Raw genomic sequence first — 26,222 nt, 5'->3', positions numbered from 1 at the left:
TGAGTTTCCATCTATCGAAATGGCCTTCATTTTGAAACGCTAAATACAGTGGGTATCATAAGTTTTCACCCCCCTTGGATTTTTTTTCACATTTTGTTGCGTTGCAAAGTGGGATTGAAATATATGTAATTGTGTTGTTTTTTTTGTCAGTGATCTGCACTAAATACTCCATAATGTCAAAGTGAAATTACGTAGTTTTTTTTTACAAATTAATATTTTTTTAATAAATAAAATATAGTTGTATACGTATTCATCCTCTTTGTTTAGGTAAGCCTAAAGTAGTTCTGGAGTAAAATGTGGCTTAACAAATCACTTAATACAGTAAGTTACATGGATTCACTCTGTGAAATAATAGGGGTTGACATGATTTTTTTATGACTACCCTTTCCTCTGTCCACCATACATACATACATTACATACATACGTACATACATACGTACATACGTACGTACGTACGTACGTACGTACAGTACATACATACATACAGTACATGCATACATACATACATACATACATCTGTAAGGTTCCTCAGTCAAGTATCACATTTCAAGCCCAGATTCAACTACAAACACCAGGGAGCATTTCGAAAGCCTCATAAATAAGGGCAGTGATTGGTAACAATAACAAATCAGACATTGAATATCTCTTTAAGCATGGTCAAGTTAATAATTATGCTGTGTGTGAAGTATTAAACCACCCACACACACACCAAAGATAGTCATCCTTCTGAACTGAGCTGCAGGACAGGAAGGAAACTGCTCAGGGATGTCTTCATGAAGCCAGTTAACTAGCTATGATGGGAGAAAACTGAGGATGGATCAACAACATTGTGGTGATTCCAAAATAATGACCTAAATGACAGAGTGAAAGGAAGAATACAGAATAAAAAGATTCCAAAACATGCATCCTGAATGCAATAAAACACTGAAGTAATACTGCAAAAAAACAAGGCAAAGGAATATACTTTTTTGTCTAAATGCAAAGCCTTATGTTTGGGGCAAATACACCACATCTCTGAATAACTGTATGTGTACAGTATGCTTGGCAAAGACTGGGGTGTTTTTCAGGATACCAAGAAATGGAAGGCGCTAAGCACAAGCTAAATCCTAGAGGAAAACCTACTTCAGTCTGCTTTACACCAGACACTGGGAGAGGAATTCACCTTTGAGCAGGACAATAAGCTACAACACATGCCCAGATTTACATTGGACGTGCTTACCAAGAAGACAGTGAATGTCCCTGAGTGGCCAAGTTGGTTTTGACTTAAATCTGCTTGAAAATCTATGGCAAGACTTGAAAATAGCTGTCCAGCCATGAATCCCCAACACCTTTACCGACTGAAGAATTTTGAAAAGAATAATGGGGAAATATTGCAAAATCCATGTGTGTAAAGCTCTTAGATATTTACCCAGAAATACTCACAGCTGTAATCACTGCCAAATGTGTTTGACATTGTTTTATTTTATATCTTTATTGGTGTGTATTTTTGTGTAGATCATTGACAACCAATTACAATGAAATCACTTTTAATCCCACTTTGTAATACAATAAATGTGAAGAAATCCAAGGGTGGGTGGGTGTGGGATACTTTTGATACCCACTGTAGATTCACGCATTGTCAAAAATAGATGCAAAGATGAACTTATTGTCATTTATTGAGCAACACGACAAGGTCAAAGCAGTTACTCACAAACCCAAACTAATCATAGTTTATTGATAATTAAGGTGATAATCTTTAACTCCACATACGTTCCTATGATTCTCCAACTTCTTGTTCAGGTGGAAGTATTATTATTATTTTATTCTAGTTTAAAGGGATAGTTCGATTTGTACAGAACATTATCTGATTATTTAGCCATGTCCAGAATCTTCTGGCTTGCACTTATTGAAAGTCCAAACATTTGTGGCAGGCAATATTGTAAGGGAACTTAACGATCAAATGTCGGTATACCCTTATCCCATATTTTCATTGCCAAGTCAAAAATCGAAATAAAAATGTACACAGAAATTGCATAATGAAAGAATCCCAAAGAATAAAAACAATTATTTAAAGACCACACACAAAATAATGCTTAACAAGCCTCGATCTTGTAGAGGTGAAATTGAGGGTATTCTTTGGCTATGTCAGCATTAAATCCTCCAAAATCCATATCCAATCAAAGGACTGCAGAAGATCAATCGACTCTGGAATTTGATCAAAGACAATGTTGAGTCAAGATACTAGTTTTAGGGGAAATCTGTTTGATTCCTTGTGTCCTCTCGTTGCCTCCTTTTGAAAAAGGTCTAAGGTAAATGAGGAGAGGAGAAGAAACAAATTACTCTCCTTGTCCACTAGTTTTTTATCAGGCAATTTATGTTTACGGAGGAGGAACCCCAAAATACTGTACATGTGTAAAGTGTTTAAAAGAAATGCAGATTGTTATAGTAGACATTTTATAGATCAAAGGATTAGTAGCCTATAATTTTTTAATGTGTGCATACTTTTCTCCTCTGTGAAAACCACATCTGATTCAAAGGGGGTGTGGCAGATTTCAAAACTCTTGCAGTAGGATACACCTGTGTATCATCCGCTGGAGGAGGCAATTAAGGAGAGGACAAACTCCTCCGTTCACCTACAGTATTAACGAATTGAGACTCTCCTTCATATTGTTATAGACCCCCCTCAGTCCCCAGCTGTGCCCTGGACTCCATATGTGAATTGATTGCCCCCCATTTCTCTTCAGAGTTCGTACTGTTAGGTGACCTAAACTGGGATATGCTTAACACCCCGGGCCATCCTACAATCTAAGCTAGCTAGATGCCCTCAATCTCACACAAATGATCAAGGAACCTACCAGGTACAACCCTAAATCTGTAAACACGGGCACCCTCATAGATAACATCCTGACCAACTTACACTCTAAATACACCTCTGCTGTCTTCACCCCACATCACTGTCAAACGCTCCCTAAAACACTTCAGCGAGCAGGCCTTTCTAATCGACCTGGCCCGGGTATCCTGGAAGGATATTGACCTTATCCCGTGAGTAGATGATGCTTGGTTATTCTTTAAAAGTGATGTCCTCACCATCTTAAATAAGCATGCCCCATTCAAAAAAATTAGAACTAAGAACAGATATAGCCCGTGGTTCACTCCAGACTTGATTGCCATTGACCAGCACAAAAACATCCTGTGGTGTTCTGCATTAGCATCGAATAGCCCCAGCAATATGCAACTTTTCAGGGAAGTTAGGAACCAATATCCACAGTCACTAAGGACAGCAAAGGCTAGCTTTTTCAAACAGAAATTTGCATCCTGTAGCACAAATTCCAAAAAGTTTTGGGACACTGTAAAGTCCATGGAGAATAAGAGCACCTCCTCCCAGCTGCCCACTGCACTGAGGCTAGGAAACACTGTCACCACCGATAAATCCTCGATAATCGAGAATTTCAATAAGCATTTTTCTACGGATGGCTATGCTTTCCACTGGGCTACCCCTACACTGGCCAACAACTCTGCACCCCCCGCAGCAACTTGCCCAAGCCTCCCCTCTTCTCCTTCACCCAAATCCAGATAGCTGATGTTCTGAAAGAGCTGTAAAATCTGGACCCCTACAAATCAACTGGGCTAGACAATCTGGACCCTCCCTTTCTAAAATTATCACTGCAATTGTTGCAACCCCTATTACTAGCCTGTTCAACCTCTCTTTCATATCGTCTGAGATCTCTAAAGATTGGAAAGCTTCCGCAGTCATCCCCCTCTTCAAATGGGGAGACACCCTGGACCCAAACTGCTACAGACCTATATCCATCCTGCCCTGCCTTTCTAAAGTCTTCAAAAGCCAAGTTAACAAACAGATCACCGACAACTTCGAATCCCACCGTACCTTCTCCGCTATGCAATCTGGTTTCCGAGCTGGTCATGGTTGCACCTCAGCAACGTTTAAGGTCCTAAACAATATCATAACCGCCATCGATAAAAGACAGTACTGTGCAGCCATCATCATCGACCTTGCCAAGGCTTTCGACTCTGTCAATCACCGCATTCTTATCGGTAGACTCAACAGCCTTGGTTTCTTAAATAACTGCCTCGCCTAGTTCACCAACTACTTCTCAGATAGAGTTCAGTGTGTCAAATCGGAGGGCCTGTTGTCCGGACCTCTGGCAGTCTCTATGGGGGTGCCACAGGGCTCAATTCTCAGGCCAACTCTTTTCTCTGTATGTATCAATGATGTCGCTCTTGCTGCTGGTGATTATCTGATCCACCTCTACGCAGACGACACTGTTCTGTATACTTCTGGCCCTTCTTTGGACACTGAGTTAAAAAAACCTCCAGACGAGCTTCAATGGCATAGAACATTCCTTCCGTGGCCTCCAACTGGTTTTAAAACCTCGTAAAACTAAATGCATGCTCTTCAACCGATTGCTTTCCACACCCGCCGCCCGGCTAGCATCACCACTCTGGACAGTTCTGACATAGAATATGTGGACAACTACAAATACCTAGGTGTCTGGTTAGACTGTAAACTCTCCTTCCAGACTCAATCCAAAATTAGCAAATTTGATGTAGTCTATCACAGTGCCATATACTACCCACAACTGCGACCTGTACGCTCTCGTTGACTGGCCCTCGCTTCATATTTATCGCCAAACCCACTGGCTCCAGGTCATCTATAAGTCTTTGGTAGGTAAAGTTCCGCCTTATCTCAGCTCACTGGTCACCATCGCAGCACCCACCCGTAGCACGCGCTCCAGCAGGTATATTCACTGGTCATCCCCAAAGCCAACTCCTCCTTTAGCGGCCTTTCCTTCCAGTTCTCTGCTGCCAATGACTGGAACAAATTGCAAAAATCACTGAAGCTGGAGACTTATCTCCCTCACTAACTTTAAGCATCAGCTGTCAGAGCAGCTTACCGATCACTTCACCTGTGCACACTCGATATGTAAATAGCCCACCAAACTACCTCATCCCCATATTGCTATTTCTTTTTGCTCTTTTGCACCCCAGTATCTCTACTTGCACATCATCTGCACATCTATCACTGCAGTGTTAAAGCTAAATTGTAATTATTTCACCATTATGGCCTATTTATTAGTTTACCTCCCTAATCTTACTACATTTGCATACACTGTATATAGATTTTTCCGTTCTGTTATTGACTGTATGGTTGTTTTATCCGATGTGTAACCCTTTGTTGTTGTTTTTGTCGCACTGCTTTGCTTTATCTTGGCCAGGTCGCAGTTGTAAATGAGAAGTTGTTCTCAACTGGCTTACCTAGTTAAATAAAGGTGAAATAAATAAAAATATGGTGACGGAGAAGAGGAGGACGGAGATGTCGAGGGGAGGATGGACCTTTGCCCAATTGAGAGAAGGCAATAGTCTTCAGTTTATTTTGTGTTGATGCTTTGGCGTCAGTTTGGAAATCTATTTGAACTTTTCTTCTTTTTGAAACAATAAGTATATTTATCATGTTCTGGGGTGTATTCATTATTGCACACCATAGCAAAATGTTTTGCAATGAAAATGAGAGTTTCTTTTTAGGTCCCTTTCTGTTTCGGTCTGTTAATTTCAGTTTGGTTCCTAGTAAATGCACCCCCAGGTTAGATCAGTGAAAAAAACAAAGATATACAAAATCTGACAACAAAGCGCATGAAATGTTGGTCTAAATTATTTGTATTTTTTCTCATATTTGTCTCGTGTTACATAAGCACACTGAGTCAGTCGCACAATATAAGCCCATTGTCACTTGTATGACTTTGCCACAGTGGGTAGGGGAACATTGGAACTGTGTAATCTAAGCACTGGGTGACCATAACCATGTTCTGATCGGAAAATTACGGTGATGATGTTACGGCTTAGACACTCAGCTCCATAACATTACATCAACAGTCATCTACAAGACACACTGCATTAGCCCCATAACAGACTGCCGCTAATCTGATATGCTAAACCAGTTAGTGCTGCTAGCAGAAGAGTCTAGCCCTAATGTACCAGGGAGAGATCATGGCATGGCCATATGTGTCTGCATCACTCTCTGTGCACCACAGTGTTAAAATAGTGTGTAAAACCGTAACATGAGCAAATGGGTTTCAATTCCTATGAGGTTTTCAAAGGGATTTCATCTCCATCACAGAATCAGATTAAATCCAGTCAGGGATTAGGGACAGGGAACAGGCCAGGGATTGACAAGGAGCTGAGTGGGTTTATATTGTGCAAGTGTGTGTGTGCGGGGTGGTGGGGATCTGTTGGTGTGTGTGTGACGTAGTGTGTGTAAAAGCCATCTGTAACTCACATGGTGACAAAAACCAAGTTGACAGAAATGCCTCTACAACAACCATCTTTGTCTTCTGGTATGGTGGACTGCTGCCTGTTTGGCATTCTCTCAATCTTTCACTGCCTTTCGGCCGGTCTCTCTCTATCTATCTATATCTATCTATCTATCTATCTATCTATCTATCTATCTATCTATCTATCTATCTATCACACAGGACCACCAATAAATACAGGTACAGTATAAATAAAAGGCAGGTTTCTTTGACGTCATCACAGATTCTCACCATACTCCCTCTACTTTCCACTCTCATTGAGGTGGGACCAAAAATTACAATATTCTTCCTTACCAAGCTAGCAAGCAAACTAAACTAACCACTACCCCTAGTCTAAGGGTCCCTCCTTTCAGCTTCATTTCCACACCAGCAACACTCTGTCCCTGTCAAAATGCTAATCAGCCTAGCATATTCACAGGCATGGTGCTAGCTGGCTCAGTTGAATTAAGCTAGCTTACCTGCAATTCTACCCATAGAATGATAAATAGCAGGTTCCAGGAAAATATAATAATGTAGCCATGGCAGACAGTCTGCATGGTCTCTACAGTACACACAGGGTGCAGCTGCCTCTCCCTTCTCCTCATTAATATTGAGGGTTTGAGCCTTGAGGGAGGAAGGGAGGGGGAGGAGGGAGGCGTGGACAAAGGGAGAGGGGGAGAAGAAGGAGGAGGAGAAAGGGTGATGATGATTCCGCAGGCAGGCTGTAGAGAGCGAGCGAGCGATGCACAGGCTCTCTCTATCAAGTAAGGTTGAGGCTGAGGTTGCTTATTGTTTGGAAAACAACGGGCTGCTGCCAGCGGAGCGAGATAAGCAAGGGGGCTGTGGGCTACTGGAGGAGAACGGACGGACAGAACAGCACCGGCCATTGTCACTTTTCCTTTCTCTCTCTTTCTTTTCTCTCCAGTCTCTGGAATGATTGTGATTGCTGTTGGTTGGCCAGTGTTGGGATTTGCAGAGGAAGGTGCCGTAGTGCAGATCTGCCTTGCCTAGGAGGGACTGTCTCTCTGTTTCTTAGCCATATTACAGGAGGCACAGTTACTGCAGGTAATCTATCGTTCTATCTATCCTTCTCTACCTCCACCCCCCCTCCATCATTATCCCTCCCTCATATGTAACCATGGTCTTGTCTTCCTTCTCTTCGTCCTCTCCTTCTCTCCCTCCCCCTCCTGTTTTTCACCCTAAGAAGTACTGATGACATATACAGTCAGTGCTTGGTGTCCATTTTTATTATAGCAGCACGCCTACCGAACAAGCATTCGTTTTTGTTATATCAATGCAAAAGATGCTGTGTAAATGATATGCCGGTATGAATGTTGGAATAAAGTAGCTTTCAATTTTGTTATACTGCATCTTAGCCATAACCATCTTCTTCCATAATGGGACTGACAAGCATGTTCTCATGAAGCCAATGGAAGTAAAAGATGTAAACATATTCATGTTCACCCCAGGAGAGGCTTCGGTAGGCAGCCACACAGCCATATGAATATGAATAGCAAAGGACATGTGTTTGTATTGTTCTGAGATAAATGCAAACATATGATCCACCCATCACTGTTTCAATTTAATTGAAATCACCCAAATATGTTTAAAAAAATCTACAATATAAAAAATGGGCTTGATTTATTTGATTAAATTATGGCAATAGATTTGGTATAGCAACAAATATTGATTGGTTGTCCAGTCAGTGTGCTAGCAGTTATTTTTTGCCAGTATAATATGGGGACAGCCATTTGTTTCTCTTTGTAACTTTTTGGGCGAGCAGACCCAATTCATATAGAAATGTGAGTTATAAATCTGTCATTATCTTTGAAAGCAAGTCTAAGTGGTAGATCCATTCTATTTGCGCTATTTCTATGCTTCCCGTTTTTCGTTTTTGCGTCTTTTACTTTCGGTTTTGTACACCAGCTTCAAACAGCTGAAAATACAATATTTTTGGTTCTGGAAAAAATATTTCACAGCGGTCTAGATTGTACAATGATTCTCTACAGTATACTTGCTTGTTTTGTTACATAAACAGATTTTTTTTTGCAACTAGGAAATGACGGAGCAATTTCTGCATAGTGTATCTTTAAATTACCTCTGATGAAATTCTATGATTGGTTGTTTTTGGTACTGGTGGTTTGTGGGTGTTTTTGGCCTCTGGCAGGGAGCGAAACAGTGGGAGGGTTACACAGCCATACACCTGGGTCCATTGGTTAAGGTGAAGGTCAAACGTCACACACATGAGTGCATACACTCATGCACATACAGTACATTCACATACACAAACACACACACACACATCCATATTGTCACTCAGCCTGCTGTCCTGATTTCACTCATCTACCAGAACAAAAGGATGTTCTCCTGTTTTCAGTATTTTCTTTGTATCCACCTGCAAAATGTCCGTTAGTATATGGTCTAGGAACAAATAAAAGCTAAAAGCTTCTTATGTAGCCATAAAAAGCTGCAAATATGTCTAACAACATGACTAAGATGACATTGACTATTCATTTTAGTTGCCTAATAATTAATTTGAAGGAACAATGGACAATGTTTTACCAATAATACACATGTAATGTGGCAGAGTGTCACATTTCCATACATGCATTGTGTGTTTTCAAATGCCAGTTGTCAGTCACATAATGGAGACCGGATGATTCATCGTCGTCTCTTTTGGAAGGGATTGTGGGACTTGTAGTCATTTCCTGGACTGTGCATTTCATGTCAATTAGACATGATCAGCGCCCATTTTTACAAAGCATCTCAGAGGAGGAGTGTTGAGGATCAGATCAGATCCCCTCTGTCCATATAATCTAATTCATTATGATATAAAAGGCCAAACTGATCCTATATCAGCACTCATACTCTGGGATGCTATATGAATACAAACCCAGAGGCTTCTCTGTAGAAAATAAGGGTGGGTATGACGGAAAGAAGAGACCAACGGAGAGAGGGGAGAGGCTGAAGAATAATATCTGGCTTTTGATGAAGCGGCACTTTGCTGAGTAATGTGATGGAGGGAGAGGAAGACGCTTACACAAGCTTGTTTTAAATTGGTTCCTCTCCACTCCACTCCCTGGAAACAGGCGAAGACCCAGGAAAAGCTTTCGTACATTTAGCCCTCACTCTTGTAATTGCACTGCGTCAGAACCTGGACTCAAACACAACTTTTATCCAACAGTTCTTGCTTCATTATCTATTATCTACAAGAATCAATAGTTCTTGGTAATTTCATACAGGTCACTCTGTACTTTCCAGAATAGTTATTAAGAACAAGAATTACATGGGGAGTAATTCACCATTGGGGATGACTGATTTATTATAGCAACAGTCAGTGGTGTAAACTACTTAAGTAAAAACACTTTAAACTACTACCTAAGTAGTTTTTTGGGGTATCTGTACTTTACTACTTATATTTTTTGACAATTTTTACTTTTAGTCACCACATTCCTAATGAAAATAATGTACTTTTTACTCCTTACATTTTCCCTGACTCTAAAAAATACTACTTACATTTTGAATCAAATAAAATTTCATTGGTCACATACACATGGTTAGCAGATGTTAATGCGAGTGTAGCGAAATGCTTGTGCTTCTAGTTCCGAAAATGCAGTAATATCTAACAAGCAACCTAACAAATTCACAACAACTACCTTATACACATAAATGTAAAGGGATGATAAAGAATATGTACATATAAATATATGGATGAGCGATGGCCGTGCGGGATAGGCAAGATGCAGTATTTAGAAAAAAGTATTTAGTCAGCCACCAATTGTGCAAGTTCTCCCACTTAAAAAGATGAGAGAGGCCTGTAATTTTCATCATAGGTACAATTCAGCTATGACAGACAAAATGAGAAAAAATTTCAGAAAATCGCATTGTAGGATTTTTAAAATTTTATTTGCAGATTATGGTGGAAAATAAGTATTTGGTCACCTACAAGCAAGCAAGATTTCTGGCTCTCACAGACCTGTAACTTCTTTAAGAGGCTCCTCTGTCCTCCACTCGTTAGCTGTATTAATGGCACCTGTTTGAACTTGTTATCAGTATAAAAGACACCTGTCCACAACCTCAAACAGTCACACTCCAAACTCCACTATGGCCAAGACCAAAGAGCTGTCAATGGACACCAGAAACAAAATTGTAGACCTGCACCAGGCTGGGAAGACTGAATCTGCAATAGGTAAGCAGCTTGGTTTGAAGAAATCAACCGTGGGAGCAATTATTAGGAAATGGAAGACATACAAGACCACTGATAATCTCCCTCGATCTGGGGCTCCACGCAAGATCCCACCCTGTGGGGTCAAAATGATCACAAGAACGGTGAGCAAAAATCCCAGAACCACACAGGGGGACCTAGTGATTGACCTGCAGAGTGCTGGGACCAAAGTAACAAAGCCTACCATCAGTAACACACTACGCCGCCAGGGACTCAAATCCTGCAGTGCCAGACGTGTCCCCCTGCTTAAGCCAGTACATGTCCAGGCCCGTCTGAAGTTTGCTAGAGAGCATTTGGATGATCCAGAAGAAGATTGTGAGAATGTCATATGGTCAGTTGAAACCCAAATATAACTTTTTGGTAAAAACTCTACTCGTCGTGTTTGGAGGACATTGAATGCTGAGTTGCATCCAAAGAACACCATACCTACTGTGAAGCATGGGGGTGGAAACATCTGCAAAGGGACCAGGACGACTGATCCGTGTAAAGGAAAGAATGAATGGGGCCATGTATCGTGAGATTTTGAGTGAAAACCTCTTTCCATCAGCAAGGGCATTGAAGATGAAATGTGGCTGGGTCTTTCAGCATGACAATGATCCCAAACACACCACCTGGGCAACAAAGGAGTGGATTCGTAAGAAGCATTTCAAGGTCCTGGAGTGGCCTAGCCAGTCTCCAGATTTCAACCCCATAGAAAATCTTTGGAGGGAGTTGAAAGTCCGTGTTGCCCAGCAACAGCCCCAAAACATCACTGCTCTAGAAGATATCTGCATGGAAGAATGGGCCAAAATACCAGCAACAGTGTGTGAAAACCTTGTGAAGACTTACAGAAAACGTTTGACCTCTGTCATTGCCAACAAAGGGTATATAACAAAGTATTGAGATAAACTTTTGTTATTGACCAAATACTTATGTTCCACCATAATTTGCAAATAAATTAATTAAAAATCCTACAATATGATTTTCTGGATTTTCTTTCCTCGTTTTGTCTGTCATAGTTGAAGTGTACCTATGATGAAAATTACAGGCCTCTCTCATATTTTTAAGTGGGAGAACTTGCACAAATTACAGGTGCATCAAAGAGAGCCTTGCAGTTGAGGACGGTGCAGTTGCCGTACCAGGCGGTGATACAGCCCGACAGGATGCTCTCGATTGTGCATCTGTAAAAGTTTGTGAGTGTTTTAGGTGACAAGCGAAATTTCTTTAGCCTCCTGAGGTTGAAGAGGCGCTGTTGCGCCTTCTTCACCACGCTGTCTGTGTGGGTGGACCATTTCAGTTTGTCCATGATGTGTACGCTGAGGAACTTAAAACTTTCCACCTTCTCCACTACTGTCCCGTCGATGTGGATAGGGGGGTGCTCCCTCTGCTGTTTCCTGAAGTCCACGATCATCTCTTTTGTTTTGTTGACGTTGAGTGTGAGGTTATTTTCCTGACACCACACTCCGAGGGCCCCACCTCCTCCCTTTAGGCCGTCTTGTCGTTGTTGGTAATCAAGCCTACCACTGTAGTGTCGTCCGCAAACTTGATGATTGAGTTAGAAGCGTGCATGACCACGCAGTCATGGGTGAACAGGGAGTACAGGAGAGCGCTGAGAATGCACCCTTGTGGGGCCCCGGTGGTGAGGATCAGCAGGGCGGATATGTTGTTTCCTACCTTCACCACCTGGGGGCGGCCCGTCAGGAAGTCCAGGACCCAGTTGCACAGGGCGGGGTCGAGACCCAGGGTCTGGAGCTTAATGACGAGTTTGGAGGGTACTATGGTGTTAAATGCTGAGCTGTCATAGGTCTCGTGTTTGAGCTGTTGAATTGCGACTCTACTTTGTCTCTATACTGACGCTTTGCTTGTTTGATTGCCTTGGGGAGGGAATAGCTGCACTGTTTGTACTCGGATATGTTTCCAGTGGCTTTGCCATGATTAAAAGCAGTGGTTCGTGCTTTCAGTTTTGTGCGAATGCTGCCATCAATCCACGGTTTCTGGTTAGGAAAGGTTTTAATAGTCACAGTGCGTAGTCACAGTGCGACATCGCCGATGCACTTGCTAATAAACTCGCTCACCGAGTCAGCATATACATCAATATTATTGCCGGAACATATCCCAGTCCACGTGATCGAAGCAATCTTGAAGCTTGGAATCCGATTGGTCAGACCAGTGTTGGATAGACCTTAGCATGGGTGTTTCCTGGTTTAGTTTCTGTCTATAGGCTGGGAGCAACAAAATGGAGTCATGGTCAGATTTGCCTAAGGCAGGGCGGGGGAGGGCTTTGTATGCATCGCAGAAGTTAGAGTAGCAATGATCCAGAATGCTACCAGCTCGTGTCGCGCATTCAATATACTGATAGAATTTAGGAAGCTTGTTCTCAGGTTAGCTTTGTTAAAATCCCTTAGCTACAATAAATGCAGCCTCAGGATGTATGCTTAGCAGGACAGGAAAATTGTCTAATTCACACACTTATCAAGAGGACATCCCTGATCATCCCTACTGCCTCTGATTTGGCAGACTCACTAAACACAAATTGTAAATGATGTCTGAATGTTGGAGTGTGCCCCTGGCTATCCGTACATTTAAAAAACAAGAAAATTGTCCCGTCTGGTTTGCTTAATATGAGGCATTTCAAAGTATTTATACTTGTACTTTTACTTTTGGTACTTAAGTATATTTTAAACCAAATACTTTTAGACTTTTACTTCAGTAGTATTTTACTGGGTGACTTTCAATTTACTTGAGTCATTTTCTATGATGGTATCTTTACTTTTACTCAAGTATGACAATTGGATACTTTTCCCACCACTGGCTACAGTATATGACCTCATATAGATTTAAGTGTTTAGGATTTGTGCTAAATTTGTGTCCGACTTGAACAATGTTCTCCAAGTTTGATGGTGCTTAGTACCATTTTGTTGTGACACAGAATTTGCCACAGTGATACATCAATAATTAGCACCTTATCAAAATGTAGGGCTAGCTAAGCTATTTATTTTGTTGTGTCGCTCTTAAGACGAGTTAGAAAACATAATGGGTGGCCACGGTATTGTCTTTATAATGACTGTCTGTTCCTGAATCCCTTTCCTCATCAATTAAATCCCACCAGTATTGCTTAGTTAACTACAGTTAATCAGGAATCTCAACTACCATTTTGTCTGTTTTGGGAGTGACTTTGCCATTATAGAGTTGCTGCCACATAAATATCCAATTGAAATTACTCAAGATACCTGAGATGCCATAAAAATATATTATGTGTGAATTTAGCATGTGGTCAAGTATTTTTACTCTAGCACAGCACCTGATTCAACTAATCACCAATACTTTTTTTTATCACATGTGCGAGTGCTGATGTAGCAGATACCCAAATTAGCATCACTACTGCCTTCCTGAGACCTGAAATACTGGCGCCTGGGCTGGGACCCAGACATGCTTCCTCTTTTCTGGGTCACTGGTATTGACAGTGTTTAATGTGCACCTCTTAGGGATGGATGACAATATCCTGATCTAATGAGGTGAATTGAAAAAAGCAGCCCCATGTAAAGTCCATGTTGTTTTCTTTCTAATTTCCCTTCCTTCCCTCTCCTAGGGCTCCTTTCTCTGTCGTTGACTTGTGACTGGAGACACCCACCATGGAGGCTCCCCTTGTGTGCCTGGATGAGGAGTTCGAAGACCTCCGGCCCTGCCGGGTAGAGGACATGGATCGGGCTGTGCCCCTCAGCCGACCCCCCTACAGCACCATTCCCCTGGCCCCAATGGCCCCCCTGGCTCCCATCACTCGCGAGGACTTCTCCGAACTGGAGAACTTCTCAGAGATGATGAGCTTCAAGTCCATGGAGGACCTGGTCAATGAGTTTGACGAGAAGCTGAATGTCTGTTTCCACAATTACAACACCAAGACGGAGGGCCTGGCCCCTGTGCGCAACCAGTCCCACACCGAGGAGGACGAGGAACGGCTGCAGGATGAAGAGTGAGTGTCGGCCACCACCTTTGTGTTTTTGAAGTTTAAGTCTGACTTCAGCATAAGAAATATGTGCTTTTGAGATACGAGTTAAAGATACAAATGGTGTATCACGGGGGAGTGATTTTAGTTGTTGCTTCAGCTGCTTGCCTTTTGGGTTGTACAATGCACCCCTGTATTATTTTTGATAACATGGCACATCCATTGCAGCAATCTTCTGAGCAAAGCATTGGTCAGCTTGCTTGTTTAGGTAGTACATCATGTCTGATGATGTCTTCCTCTTCTGTCTTCAAATTGCATACTGTTGTGGCTATACAGTCCCATTCGTAAGGCACACCATTTACTTCAATCAGAGCATGTACATTCTGGGTTTGGTGTGAAACGAGCAGGTATGAACATTACACCTATGCATTCACTACATTTCAGATAGAATCCCACAAGGCATCACAGCTATCAGTTAAACAGAGCATTGGCTGATATACCATTACTACAATGAGCTCAGAAAGTATTGGGACAGTGACACATTTTTTGTTGTTTTGGTTCTGTACTACAACACTTTTGGATTTGAAATGATACAATGACTGTGGTTAAAGTGCAGAGGAACTTTAACTTTAACCATATCGGGGGAACCATTTAGAAATTACAGCACATACTGTACATAGTCCCCCCATTTTAGGGGACCAAAAGTAATGGTACAAATTCACTTATGTGTATTAAAGTAGTCAAAAGTTTAGTATTTGTTCCCATATTCCTAGCACACAGTTATTACATCAAGTTTGTCACTCTACAAAACTTGTTGGATGCATTTGCTGTTTGTTTTGGTTGTGTTTCAGATTTCAGAATTTTGTGCCACTAGAAATTAATGGTAAATAATATATTGTGTTATTTGGAATAATTTCTTATTGTAAATAAGAATAAAATATGTTTCTAAACACTTCTACATGAATGTGAACGCTACCATGATTATGGATAGTCCTGAATGAATCGTGAATAATGATGAGTGAGAAAGTTACAGACACTCAAGTATCATACCCCCACAAAAAAATGCTAACCTCCTCTATTACTGTAATGGTGAGAGATTTGTGCGTCTAACTTTCTCACTCATCATTATTCACGATTCATTCAGGACTATCCATAATCATGGTAGCGTTCACATTCATGTAGAAGTGTTTAGAAACACATGTTGTTTACAATTAAAGTGACTCCAAATGACACAATACATTATTTACCATTCATTTGTATGGGACACAACATTCTCTGAAACACAACCAAAACAAAAAACTTTTTAGAGTCACAAACGTGATGTAGTCATTGCGTGCTAAGAATATGGAACCAAATACTTAACTTTTGACTACTTTCATAAACATATAAGTGAATTTGTCCCAATACCTTTGGTCGCCTAAAATGGGAAGACTATGTACAAACAGTGCTGTCGTTTCTAAACGGTTCATCCAGTGTGGATGAAAATACCCTCAAATTAAAGTGGAGAGTCTGCACTTCAACCTTATAGTCTTTGTGTCATTTCACATCCAAAGTGTGTCACCAATACATTCAGAGCTCACTGTATGTCATTATTTAACATTGTTCAAACAGTACCACTGCATATCTCATGACCCAACTCTCAGATCCTATGATGACCAACGTTGAAGCTGTTACTCAGCCTACCTCAAAGCCGACCAAATCGCCCACCAGCCAAAACCACAACAACACACCCCAGCAGTCCACAGTCGGGATAGGCCTTGAATTATTCCATGTATTTTTGTACTCTCTTGTTCCTCTGTTGGTCTGTCTACTGCCTCTACCAGCAGGCAACCAGAACTCCCATTCGCCAAAAGCCTTTGAAGAGAAAACGCAGACATTCTCACATTGGGTGGAAATAAACCCTCTTGCTAAGAATAGCTTTGTTGTATGTGACCTTGGGTATGACTATTGATTCATATTCAGAATTCATTATGATATAATATTACAAAGATGTATGTTGGGGATGCTATTGTTAGCATGTGGGTGTGCCTAAATGACATTTTTGCTTATCTATTCTACAGTACACCACAGAGTTAGACACCACATCATATGATGTTTCTGATTTGAATGTTTTGAAAAATGGTTCCTCCATCACTATCCATGTAGTGACGCAAGGAACATAGACACATTCACCTGTTGTAAGCTTGATAGATCCTTTATGTTATGCGACACAGTTGTTGGAATGATTGGTTAAATCTAAGTTCCAGATTAACTAAAGGCTTGCAAATACACTGCTCAAAAAAATAAAGGGAACACTAAAATAATACATCCTAGATCTGAATGAATGAAATATTCTTATCAAATACTTTTTTCTTTACATAGTTGAATGTGCTGACAACAAAATCACACAAAAATGATCAATGCAAATCAAATTTATCAACCAATGGAGGTCTGGATTTGGAGTCAGACTCAAAATTAAAGTGGAAAACCACACTACAGGCTGATCCAACTTTGATGTAATGTCCTTAAAACAAGTCAAAATGAGGCTCAGTGGTGTGTGTGGCCTCCACGTGCCTGTATTACCTCCCTACAACGCCTGGGCATGCTCCTGATGAGGTGGCGGATGGTCTCCTGAGGGATCTCCTCCCAGACCTGGACTAAAGCATCCGCCAACTCCTGGACAGTCTGTGGTGCAACGTGGCGTTGGTGGATGGAGCAAAACATGATGTCCCAGATGTGCTCAATTGGATTCAGGTCTGGGGAACGGGCGGACCAGTCCATAGCATCAATGCCTTCCTCTTGCAGGAACTGCTGACACACTCCAACCACATGAGGTCTAGCATTGTCTTTTGCATTAGGAGGAACCCAGGGCCAACCGCACCAGCATATGGTCTCACAAGGGGTCTGGGGATCTCATCTCGGTACCTAATGGCAGTCAGGCTACCTCTGGGCTGTGCAGCTCCCCAAAGAAATGCCACCCCACACCATGACTGACCCACCACCAAACTGATCATGCTGGAGGATGTTGCAGGCAGCAGAACGTTCTCCACGGCGTCTCCATACTCTGTCACGTCTGTCACATGTGCTCAGTGTGAACCTGCTTTCATCTGTGAAGAGCACAGGGCGCTAGTGGTGAATTTGCCAATCTTGGTGTTCTCTGGCAAATGCCAAACGTCCTGCACGGTGTTGGGCTGTAAGCACAACCCCCACCCGTGGACGTCGGGCCCTCATACCACCCTCATGGAGTCTGTTTCTGACTGTTTGAGCAGACACATGCACATTTGTGGCCTGCTGGAGGTCATTTTGCAGGGCTCTGGCAGTGCTCCTCCTGCTCCTCCTTGCACAAAGGTGGAGGTAGCGGTCCTGCTTCTGGGTTGTTGCCCTCCTACGGCCTCCTCCACGTCTCCTGATGTACTGGCCTGTCTCCTGGTAGCGCCTCCATGCTCTGGACACTACGCTAACAGACACAGCAAACCTTCTTGCCATAGCTCGCATTGATGTGCCATCCTGGATGAGCTGCACTACCTGAGCCACTTGTTGGTTGTAGACTCCGTCTCATGCTACCACTAGAGTGAAAGCACCGCCAGCATTCAAAAGTGACCAAAACATCAGCCAGGAAGCATAGGAACTGAGAAGTGGTATGTGGTTGTCACCTGCAGAACCACTCCTTTATTGGGGGTGTCTTGCTAATTGCCTATAATTTCCACCTGTTGTCTATTCCATTTGCACAACAGCATGTGAAATTTATTGTCAATCAGTGTTGCTTCCTAAGTGGACAGTTTGATTTCACAGAAGTGTGATTGACTTGGAGTTACATTGTGTTGTTTAAGTGTTCCCTTTATTTTTTTGAGCAGTGTATATGGGACGGTGCTGTACCAGTTAGTTCCTGTTTGGCAGATGGAGAGGTGTGTATGTGTGTGTGTTGTGGACAACACAACAGGCATGACCTGTGAGGTCATGAGTCCCGATGAATGGCTGCTTGTTTCCTGTTTGGCGCATGGCTGGGCAGTGCCACTAAGAGGAGGGTAGGGTGTGGGTGCCATGCCAAGCTGGATGGAAAACAAAGAAAGCGGAAACAAAGGGAGAGTTCTACTCTGGTCATTTTCACAAGGCTGCATCCTTGATTGGACCGAGGTGCGTATAGTTCGAGGAGGACCTGCACAATGCTGTAAGGGGCTGTTTTTATCTATACTTCTTCACATTGGACACCTTTAAAAAATGTGTAAACTGTGGGCTTTTCTTTAATTGTTAGTTGACAGTGTGCATTGCAGCCTGGAGTGCAATACGGAGGATTATGATGTGCATTTTGATGTTATTTATTATGTTGGCAAGTTGAAGGACAGAATTGGGAACAAAGCACAATTATGTCATGTGAACATCTCCTCCTCTGAATTCACTGTCTGCAAATGGTCAACGGAACACTAATAGAAGGAAATGGCTACAGATATACAATTGATCATTTCTATCAAATATGATTTGGGTAGAGGAGGGTCATCTAGAGAGGAAGAGAAGGATGGTCCTCTTATGTAATCCATCCTCCTCCTCAATTCTTTAAATCACAAACCGGCACTGGATTTGGGATTAGGCTTCTGTGCCAAACAAAAAGCCTATTTCCAAATAGTTGCAGCCTTGAGGACTGATAGTGTATTGTGCTTTGTTGTGAATGTCCTGATCATTCCAGCGTCGTTGGCTGTGTGTTTGTCTTGTGTTGCAGTGTATGAGATGACCTGTTACAATGTTGGTTGTTGTGTGTTTGTCTTGTGTTGCAGTGTATTAGATGACCTGTTACAATGTTGGTTGTTGTGTGTTTGTCTTGTGTTGCAGTGTATGAGATGACCCGTTACAATGTTGGTGGTTGTGTGTTTGTCTTGTGTTGCAGTGTATGAGATGACCCGTTACAATGTTGGTGGTTGTGTGTTTGTCTTGTGTTGCAGTGTATGAGATGACCTGTTACAATGTTGGTGGTTGTGTGTTTGTCTTGTGTTGCAGTGTATGAGATGACCTGTTACAATGTTGGTGGTTGTGTGTTTGTCTTGTGTTGCAGTGTATGAGATGACCTGTTACAATGTTGGTGGTTGTGTGTTTGTCTTGTGTTGCAGTGTATGAGATGACCTGTTACAATGTTGGTGGTTGTGTGTTTGTCTTGTGTTGCAGTGTATGAGATGACCTGTTACAATGTTGGTGGTTGTGTGTTTTGTCTTGTGTTGCAGTGTATGAGATGACCTGTTACAATGTTGATGGTTGTGTGTTTGTCTTGTGTTGCAGTGTATGAGATGACCTGTTACAATGTTGGTGGTTGTGTGTTTTGTCTTGTGTTGCAGTGTATGAGATGACCTGTTACAATGTTGGTGGTTGTGTGTTTTGTCTTGTGTTGCAGTGTATGAGATGACCTGTTACAATATTGGTGGTTGTGTGTTTTGTCTTGTGTTGCAGTGTATGAGATGACCTGTTACAATGTTGGTGGTTGTGTGTTTGTCTTGTGTTGCAGTGTATGAGATGACCTGTTACAATGTTGGTGGTTGTGTGTTTGTCTTGTGTTGCAGTGTATGAGATGACCTGTTACAATGTTGATGGTTGTGTGTTTGTCTTGTGTTGCAGTGTATGAGATGACCTGTTACAATGTTGATGGTTGTGTGTTTGCATCTGTTTTTTGTTTTTTTGTTGCATTTTTACTGTGTACTTCTGTTGTGTTGCAGTGACTGAATGTGTGTTTGTGTTGTCCATGTTTCAGTGTGTGGGATGCGCTGACGGATAACTACGTCCCTTCCTCTGTCTCCAGCTGGGACGACCCCAACTCAGAGGGATTCAACGGCAACCTCTCCGACCAGGAGGTAACACTTTCTAATATACTTCATTGTAATTTAAAGTCATTGGAAGAATCGTCTTTCTCTCCCTTCTCACCTAGAAAGACCTGAAACATTTTGAGACAAGAGTCAATTGGATTCTAGAGCAAGGAATGGGCTTTTCTGCTCAAAACCCCACCTCTTTCATGTGTGACTGACTAGTGTGTTCTGTAGGGAGGCAATGTGCGAGGACGTGCTGTAACTGAGCAACGTCTTACAAAGAATGCTAGCTAGAGTGTACTGGCTGGCTGGCTGGCTGGCTGGCTGACTGACTGGCTGGCTGACTGACTGGATGTCATTCATGCCTTGAGGTTGTGGCGCTGACGTCACCTGACCTGACACCAAAAATCAAGGCTGAGCTGCCTTGACTGCCTGCTACTCAGTATCAGTCAACCACCCTCCTCCTCCTACACCCTCTTGCCCTCTCCTCCCCTAATCTGCTCTCACATGCAACTGCAGGCACTCAAAGAGTCAGGGCTGGGTCAGGGCCAAGGCCAAGGCTCAGGGCTGGGTCAGGGCCAAGGCTCAGGGCTGGGTCAGGGCCAAGGCTCAGGGCTGGGTCAGGGCCAAGGCTCAGGGCTGGGTCAGGGCCAATACGCAGACACAGTCTCCAGCAGAAGCTAAAAGAGACTCTACAGACATTGAAAAGCAGTCCATCAGCATTTAGTCTTCTATGTCCTTAATTTATTGCTGATTGATATCCTTGCAGGGATTAACTTGGTTGAGACCAACGGCATAAGAACAATGAGCATCAAAAGCAATATTTTTTTAGAGGGAAGTAAAAAACAAACAGTCAATAGATAGAATCATGGCAATTTGAATGTGACTAAGCACAACCCAAACACTTTCAAGATGGCTTCCAAACTCGAGGGGCAGAAATTTGATTTTCAGATGAAGAGCAGAGAAGGGAATGATGGGTTCAAATTTGGGGAATGTTCATTAGCTCCCCAAACGCCAATGCTAATATGCTAAAGCTAAATTCAATATGGGTGAATGGCTTTTCTGTAATCTTATTTTTCTAATGCTAAGATGCTAACGCTAACACCAGTGGGGGTAAACCTTGTGTCCATGGTTTATATTTCTTATACTAAGAAGTTAAGATTCAACTAATGTGGCTGAAGGGGTTTCCATGGTTTCATTCGTTCTCTCTCGCATTCTCCAGATTCATGAAAAAGAGGAGGAGGAGATGAACGAGAAGAACGACAATGCCAATTGCCTGAGTGAGGAGCCTCTTATCACTGCTGATCAGGTGACTAAAGACACATGTACTTTCTGTTATACAAACAACTTGGTAGTACTTCCAGTTACAGTGCCTTCAGAAAGTATTGACACCCCTGGACTTTTTCCACATTTTGTTGTGTTACAGTCTGGCCTTCACACAATATCCCATAATGTTAAAGTGGAATAATATTTTTAACAAATTCTTATAAATGTATAAAAAATGAAACACTTACATTTCTTGGGTCAATAAGTATTCAATCTCTTTGTTATGGCAAGCCTAAAGAAGTTCAGGAGTAAAAATCTGCTTAACAAGTCACATACGTTTCATGGACTCGCTCTGTGTGCAATAATACTGTTTAACATGATTGTTGAATGACAACCTCATCTCTGTACCCCACACATACAAATATCTGTGAGGTCTCTCAGCTGAGTGAATTTCAAACACAGATTTAACCACAAAGACCAGGGAGGTTTTCCAATGCCTCGCAAAGAAGGGCACCCATTGGTAGATGGGTAAAAAAAACTAAAAGCAGACATTGAATATCCCTTAGAGCATGGTGAAGTTATTAATTACACTTTGTATGGTGTACCAATACACCCAGTCACTGCAAAGATACAGGCGGCCTTCCTAACTCAGTTGCCAGAGAGGAAGGAAACCACTCAGGGATTTCACCATGAGGCCAATGGTGACTTTAAAACAGTTATAGAGTTTAATGGCTGTGATAGGTGATGACTGAGGATGGATCAACAACATTGTAGTTACTCCTCAATACTAACCTAAAAGACAGAGTGAAAAGAAGGAAGCCTGTACAGAATACAAATATTCCAAAACATGCATCCTGTTTGCAACAAGGCACTAAAATAAAACTGCAAAAAATATTGCAAAGAAATTACAATTAGGTCCTGAGTACAAAGCATTTATGTCCTGAGTACCACTCTTCATATTTTCAAGCATGGTGGTGGCTGCTTCATGTTAGGGGTATGCTTGTCATCTTCATTTTTGAGGGGGGCTAAAAAGAAACAGAATAGAGCTAAGCATAGGCAAAATCCTAGAGGAAAACCTGGTTCAGTCTGCTTTCCAACAGACACTGACAGAAAATTCACCTTTCAGCAGGACAATAACCTAAAACACATTGCCAAATCTACACTGGATATGCTTACCAAGACAACATTGACTGTTCCTGAGTGGCCTAGTTACAGTTTTGACATTGGCTTGAAAATCTATGGCAAGATTTGAAAATAGCTGTCTAGCAATGATCAACAATCAACTTGACAGAGCTTAAAGAATTATTTAAATAATAAATGTGCAACTATGGTACAATCCAGGTGTGCAAATCTCTTAGAGACTTCCCCAGAAAGACTCACAGATGTAATCACTGCGTCTGCTAAATGACTTAAATGTAAATGTATTGATTCAGGTGTGTGAATACTTGTGTAAATTAGATATTTCCATATTTCATTTTCAATACATTTGCTTACATTTCTAAAAACATGTTTTCATTATGGTGTATTGTGTGTAGATGGGTGACAGAACATATATTTAATCAATTTTGAATTCCGGCTGTAACACAACAAAATGTGGAATAAGTCAAGGGATATGAATACTTTCTGAAGGGACTATATGTATATTCCTAGATTATTTAGACAGTTTAAAACATATATATGAAAGTAGAATACATTAAAGCCCCATAGAATTACAGCGGTTAAAAAAGCCAAGGCGAAAGTATTGCAAGACGATACTCTATATATTCAAAAGTATGTGGACACCCCTTCAAATTAGTGGATTCGGCTAGCTCAGCCACACCCATTGCTGACAAATCGAGCACACAGCCATGCAATCTCCATAGACAAAAATTGGCAGTAAAATGGCTTTACTGAAGAGCTGAGTGACTTTCAATGTGGCACCGTCATAGGATGCCACCTTTTCCAATAAGTCAAATTTCTGCTCTGCTAGAACTGCCCTGGTCAGCTGTAAGTGCTGTTATTGTGAAGTGGAAACATCTAGGAGCAACAGTGGTTCAGCCGCGAAGTGGTAGGCCACACAAGCTCACAGAACGGGACCACTGAACAGGACCACGGGAGTGCTGAAGCGTGTAGCGCGTAAATAACGTCTGTCCTCGATTGCAACACTCATTACTGAGTTCCAACCTGCCTCTGGAAGCAACGTCAGCACAATAACTGTTTGCCGGGAGCTTCAAGAAATGTGTTTCCATGGCCGAGCAGCCGCACACAAACCTAAAATTAACATGCGCAATTCCAAGCGTTGGCTGGAGTGGTGTAAATCTCACTGCCATTGGACTCTGGTGCAGTGGAAACACGTTCTCTAGATTGAGTCATGCTTCAACATCTGGCAGTCCTTCGGCCGAATCTGGGTTTGGCAGATACTAGAAGAACGCTACCTGCCCCAAAGCATAGTGCCAACTGTAAAGTTTGGTGGAGAAGGAATAATGGTCTGTGGCTGTTTTTCATGGTTCGGGCAGGGCCCCTTAGTTCCAGTGAAGGGAAGTCTTAATGCTACAGCATTCAATGACATTGTAGACGATTCTGTGCTTCCAATTTTGTGGCAACAGTTTGGGGAAGGCCCTTTCCTGTTTCAGCATGACAATGCCCCTGTGCACAATGCGAGGTTGATACAGAAATGGTTTGTCGAGATCGATATGGAAGAACTTGACTGGCCTGTGCAGAGCCCTGACCTCATGCCCATCAAACACCTTTGGGATAAATTGGAACACCGACTGCGATCCAGGTGTAATCGCCCAACATCAGTGCCCGACCTCACTAATGCTCTTGTGTCTGAATGGAAGCAAGTAACCGTAGCAATGTTCCAACATCTAGTTGAAAGCCTTCCCAGAAGAGTGGAGGCTATTATAGCAGCAAAAGGGGGACCAAATCCATATTCATGCGAATGATTTTGGAATGAGATGTTTGACTAGCAGGTGTCCACATACTTTTGGTCATGTAGTATATGTCAAGTAGCTCCATTCTGCATTACCTCTTGGACTACTGCACATGAATAATGAATGCCTGACGACCATGGAATGTTTACCTATTGGTGATGCATAGATTCTTTAAGTGCTATTTGTGAAAGTGTATGTATTCATCTACCTTCCCTCAATCCCTTCCTCGATCACTCTCTCTCCAAGGTCATTGAGGAGATAGTTGAGATGATGGAGAACTCTCCGGACCCTGGTGAGACCGAGGAGGAGGACGAGGAAGAGAGTGGACACTCCTCATCCAAGACCAGCCCATCCCTTCTGGAGGAGATTAGACAGCTGTCCCAGGCCTCCAATAACAACATGCCCTCCTATGAAGGTAAGTGTACAAAAACTAATGTTGGGTTAAACACCAAGTCACATAAACCAAGGAGTTGAATAAACAGAAGGGAGTGCCAATTTAAGCAATTCAACATCCAATTAACATTGTCATTGGAGACACCTTTTCCCAAAATCAATTTCCTGTCCATACAATACTGTGTAAAAATAAAGTGACCTTTGATCTCATAGTGGTTAAGTTTGTGCTCATACAGCAGAGCTGGCTCTATGAGCATTGATTGTGAAATAAATAACCTTGTAAGAGACATATGTACACTTGTTTGAGTTCATGCCTAGGCTTTAGCTCAGCAGGCTATTGCACTGCTTGTAGGACTTTGATTGTGTGAGGGGTCATAGTGTTGTCAGTTTACCTGAGTAAACATCTGGATATTTCATCAGTCTTCAGCCTCTATGGTGAATGTAGTGCAAAATGGATAAAAAACTGGATAAAGCTGCAGCAGGCATTTTTTTATGAGTCTCTCGTTTCAGAGGGCCAAGGCACGCACTCAATATGGTTCCCTGTGGAAAGACATATTGTGTGACCATGTGGCTCCCCTGCATGAGAGACATGTTTCCTGCTTAGTGTGTGTGTGTGTGTGTGTGTTTATGTAAGCACATTTGGGTATATGTCTGTGAATCCATATGTCTGTGTGTAGATGCACTGCATGTGTTTGAGTATTTCTTTGTATTTGGAATTGGGTGTGTCGTCTTAAATGTGTTTTTCGCAAAGTCGGTGTACTTCCAGAAATATAAGTCATATTAGACAGCATCCACAGTCACAGAAACAGTCAAGGCTAGTTACTCTACTCAGAATTTAATATCAAGGTAATGAAACATTTAAATGGATGATGTACAAGTGATATCATCCCACTTATGTCATCTATCCCTATATTGTATGTACTGAATACAACAGGACTATTTAATTCCTGCCCCTTGAGGCCTGAAGTGGTACTTGGCCCATATTCATAAAGTATGTCAAAGAGTGATGATCTAGGATTCATATTGCTTTAAAAAAAATAAAAAATAATTCATCAAAGTACTGTGCATTCGGAAAGTATTCAGACCCCTTCACTTTTTCTACATTGTGCTACTTTACAGCGTTATTCTAAAATGGATTTTAAAAAATCTCCACACAATACCCCATAATGACAAAGCAAAAACAGGTTTTTATACAAATAAAAAAAACAGAAATATTACATTTGCATACATATTCAGACCCTATACTCAGTACTTTGTTGAAGCACCTTTGGCAGCAATTACAGCCTTTAGTCTTCTTGGGTATGATGCTACAAGCTTGGCACACCTGTATTTGGGGAGTTTCTCCCATTCTTCTCTGCAGATCCACTCAAGCTCTGTCAGGTTGGATGGGGATCGTTGCTGCACACCTATTTTCAGGCCTCTCCAGAGATGTTCGATCGGGTTCAAGTCCGGGCTGTG

General features: G+C 42.0%; 1 protein-coding gene across 3 annotated transcripts in view; it reads left to right on the top strand.

Annotated features, from left to right (window-relative positions):
- The window catches only part of LOC115105418 (fasciculation and elongation protein zeta 1 (zygin I)), a 40,034-nt gene that overhangs the window by 7,133 nt on the left and 6,679 nt on the right, over positions 1-26,222 (top strand). The window contains exons 1-5 of one of the 3 annotated variants that reach the window (XM_065007289.1): positions 6,990-7,349; positions 14,078-14,458; positions 20,190-20,241; positions 21,416-21,502; positions 24,618-24,786. In XM_065007289.1, coding sequence (XP_064863361.1) covers positions 14,121-14,458; positions 20,190-20,241; positions 21,416-21,502; positions 24,618-24,786 — 646 coding nt within the window. In that variant the 5' untranslated portion in view covers positions 6,990-7,349; positions 14,078-14,120. Of the gene's footprint in view, positions 1-6,989; positions 7,350-14,077; positions 14,459-20,141; positions 20,242-21,415; positions 21,503-24,617; positions 24,787-26,222 lie in introns of those variants that run through there. The other 2 variants (XM_029627452.2, XM_065007288.1) reach the window with 2 other exon arrangements.

This window comes from Oncorhynchus nerka, linkage group LG22, assembly GCF_034236695.1.
Source record: "Oncorhynchus nerka isolate Pitt River linkage group LG22, Oner_Uvic_2.0, whole genome shotgun sequence".
Taxonomy (NCBI): Eukaryota; Metazoa; Chordata; class Actinopteri; order Salmoniformes; family Salmonidae; genus Oncorhynchus; species Oncorhynchus nerka.
This window is presented reverse-complemented; position numbering and strand designations above follow the sequence as displayed.